The sequence below is a fragment of the Sprattus sprattus genome, assembly GCF_963457725.1.
Source record: "Sprattus sprattus genome assembly, chromosome: 21".
NCBI classification, from domain to species: domain Eukaryota; kingdom Metazoa; phylum Chordata; class Actinopteri; order Clupeiformes; family Clupeidae; genus Sprattus; species Sprattus sprattus.
The window spans coordinates 3,760,116-3,762,615 of record NC_137919.1 but is presented as its reverse complement, the minus strand read 5'-3'; the positions used below and the strand labels follow the sequence as shown (position 1 = coordinate 3,762,615).

Here is a 2,500-nt window from a genome sequence, read left to right as displayed (position 1 = left end):
TCCACAAGGGCGCCTCCTACATCTTCCGCCTGTCCGCCCGCAACAAGGTGGGCTTCGGCGAGGAGACGGTCAAGGAGATCAGCACCTCCGAGGACGTGCCCAGCGGCTACCCGCAGGCCATCGCTGCCGAGGCGGCCACCGCCACCACCATTCAGGTGAGCTGGCAGCCGGTGCTGCTGGCCGAGCGAAACGGTGGCATCGTTCGGTACGCTCTGCAGTACAAGGACATCAACAGCCCGCAGAGCCCCTCCGAACTCTTCATCAAGGCCCCCGAGTCGGTCGTGACGCTGGACGGCCTGCGTGCCGACACCACGTACGATATCAAAATGTGTGCCTTCAGCAGCAAGGGCCCCGGGCCGTATAGCCCCAGTGTGCAGTTCAGAACACAGCCCGTGGATCAAGGTAGGACGTTCCCCCCCCCATCTACCCAGCTTCAGAGCTACCCCCCCCCCTCTTTTCTCTCCCCAGAGCAGAACCAAAAACAGCACAAAACGCCCAGTGCACACCTCCTTTCACACGTGCACACCTCCTGTGACACGTGCACTCCTCCTTTGAACTGACAAAATAATGGTCTCAGCCCTGTTTCTCCTTCTCTCTCACCACCACGATAACATGTCCTCCTCCTTCAACTGTCTGTGATTCATTTCAGTTCAACAGCTTCATTAAGGAAGGTTAGGGGGTGTGAACCAAGATGGCGAACCAACAACTAGCTCTGTTATGAAATGCGCTTGTCTCAGTTTTTCGTTGTGTGTGTTCCAAGCAATCGTAACGATAAAAACACAAGTAACTATGCAGCCTTGGGTAAAAGTCTGGATCCAAAAACACCAGACAGCTGCTGGCCTTCTCAAGGTAAGGAAGTCAGTAACAGGTAGATCCTGTGAGGTGACAGGCCTGGATGTCGTGGTACAGGTAAGGCTTGGGGTAAATCTAACCAACCAAGGAAGCCAGCAGTACAGTGAGAGGCATGTTTGTGCTTTGCCCCCTCCCCCACCCCACACCCCACGCCCTTGTGTCTAAATCATCCACACCCCCTTTTTTTTAGCAGTGTTTGCAAAAAATTTCCATGTGAAAGCTGCCACGAAGACCTCTGTTCTGCTGACCTGGGAGATTCCTGACAACTACAATCCAGCGCAGCCGTTCACGGTGAGCGAAGTAGCACGGAGGTGTCGTTCACGGAAGTGTGCCGCTCGGGGAAATGTCTGCGTATCATTTTGTTAGCATTAGCATTGCGTTAAAGATTAGCTAAAGACTTGGTGTGAAGGTCACACTGTTTTGTAGACGAGCCCTTTCAAATGATAAGAGTTTCAAATTGAAATTAGAAACAGAATGACATTCAAAGAACATGTAGAAGTACAATATTACCGTGTTTTACCATTCTGCTATGTTATTGTACATCACTTATCATTATTAGGTCAGAATGATCACGGCAAAGTTTCGGCCTACTGGAATAAAACTCTTTTTTATTTGGGAACCCACAGCTCAGTTCATATATCCAGACATGCAGAAACATCTAGAATCTTGCCTACGGCACACAGCTGGCAATTAATTAAATTATAATGCATCCATACTTTTGGTGTCAACTCTGTTTCATTCAAAATTAAGACTAGAATAATAGCAGGACTTTGCAGGACTTAGACACAATTTGCTATGCATTTAAATGTGGAAATCCAATCAAACTTGCAATGTCATTTGACAAATATTAAGCACAGGTCAAATTTGACTTTTCCTGAACACGATGTATCCTCCCTAGTTATGTAGATATATAGTGTTCTTACACACACACTCACACACACACACACACACACTCCCAGTCCCATGACTTCTCTAAGCTTATGACCAGATGCTGTGCAGCAGTGGCCGTCAGCAGCAAAGCCCATACTTAATATGTAAAGCAGCAAGCAAAGTCAAAGTGACAGAAGAGGCACTCTATGCACTTAATATATTTATTTAAATTAAAAATGTAAAATGTATTTATCTTTATAACTTGTATATTTATAATGTCCTCTGTATGGAGGTGCGTTTGACAGTTGCATTGTACAGAAATATTTTTTATATTGTACAGGAATAGTTCATAGTTTTGGACAGTAGACTATAGTTTTCAGCCGGTGGGCATGGATCCTGGATCTGTACACTGTAACCCTGAGCATTTGCTGCATGGTCCTCCCCCCCTCCCCCTATCCCTCCCTCCATCCATCCCTCCATACATCCCTCCCTTCCTTCATCCATACCTTCCTCCTTCCCTCCATCCATTCCTCCTTCCTTCCCTCTCTCCCTTCCTCCCTCCATCCATCCCTCCCTTCCTCCCTACCTCCATCCATCCCTCCATCCCTCCCTTCCTCCCTCCCTTCCTCCCTCCATCCCTCCCTCCATACATCCCTCCATTCCTCCCTACCTTCATCCATACCTCCCTTCCTCCATCCCTCCCTCCCTCCCTTCCTTCCTCCCTCCCTCCATCCATCCCTCCATCATCCCTCCCTTTCTCCTTCTCTCCATCCATTCC

At 48.5% G+C, this 2,500-nt stretch overlaps 1 protein-coding gene across 1 annotated transcript in view; it reads left to right on the top strand.

The window, feature by feature from the left end:
• Positions 1-2,500, top strand: part of LOC308382312 (receptor-type tyrosine-protein phosphatase delta) — a 170,385-nt gene that overhangs the window by 102,497 nt on the left and 65,388 nt on the right. Inside the window, 2 exon segments of the mRNA XM_080860029.1 lie at positions 1-402; positions 1,043-1,143. The exon segment at positions 1-402 is cut by the window's left edge and continues 186 nt beyond it. Coding sequence (XP_080716155.1) covers positions 1-402; positions 1,043-1,143 — 503 coding nt within the window.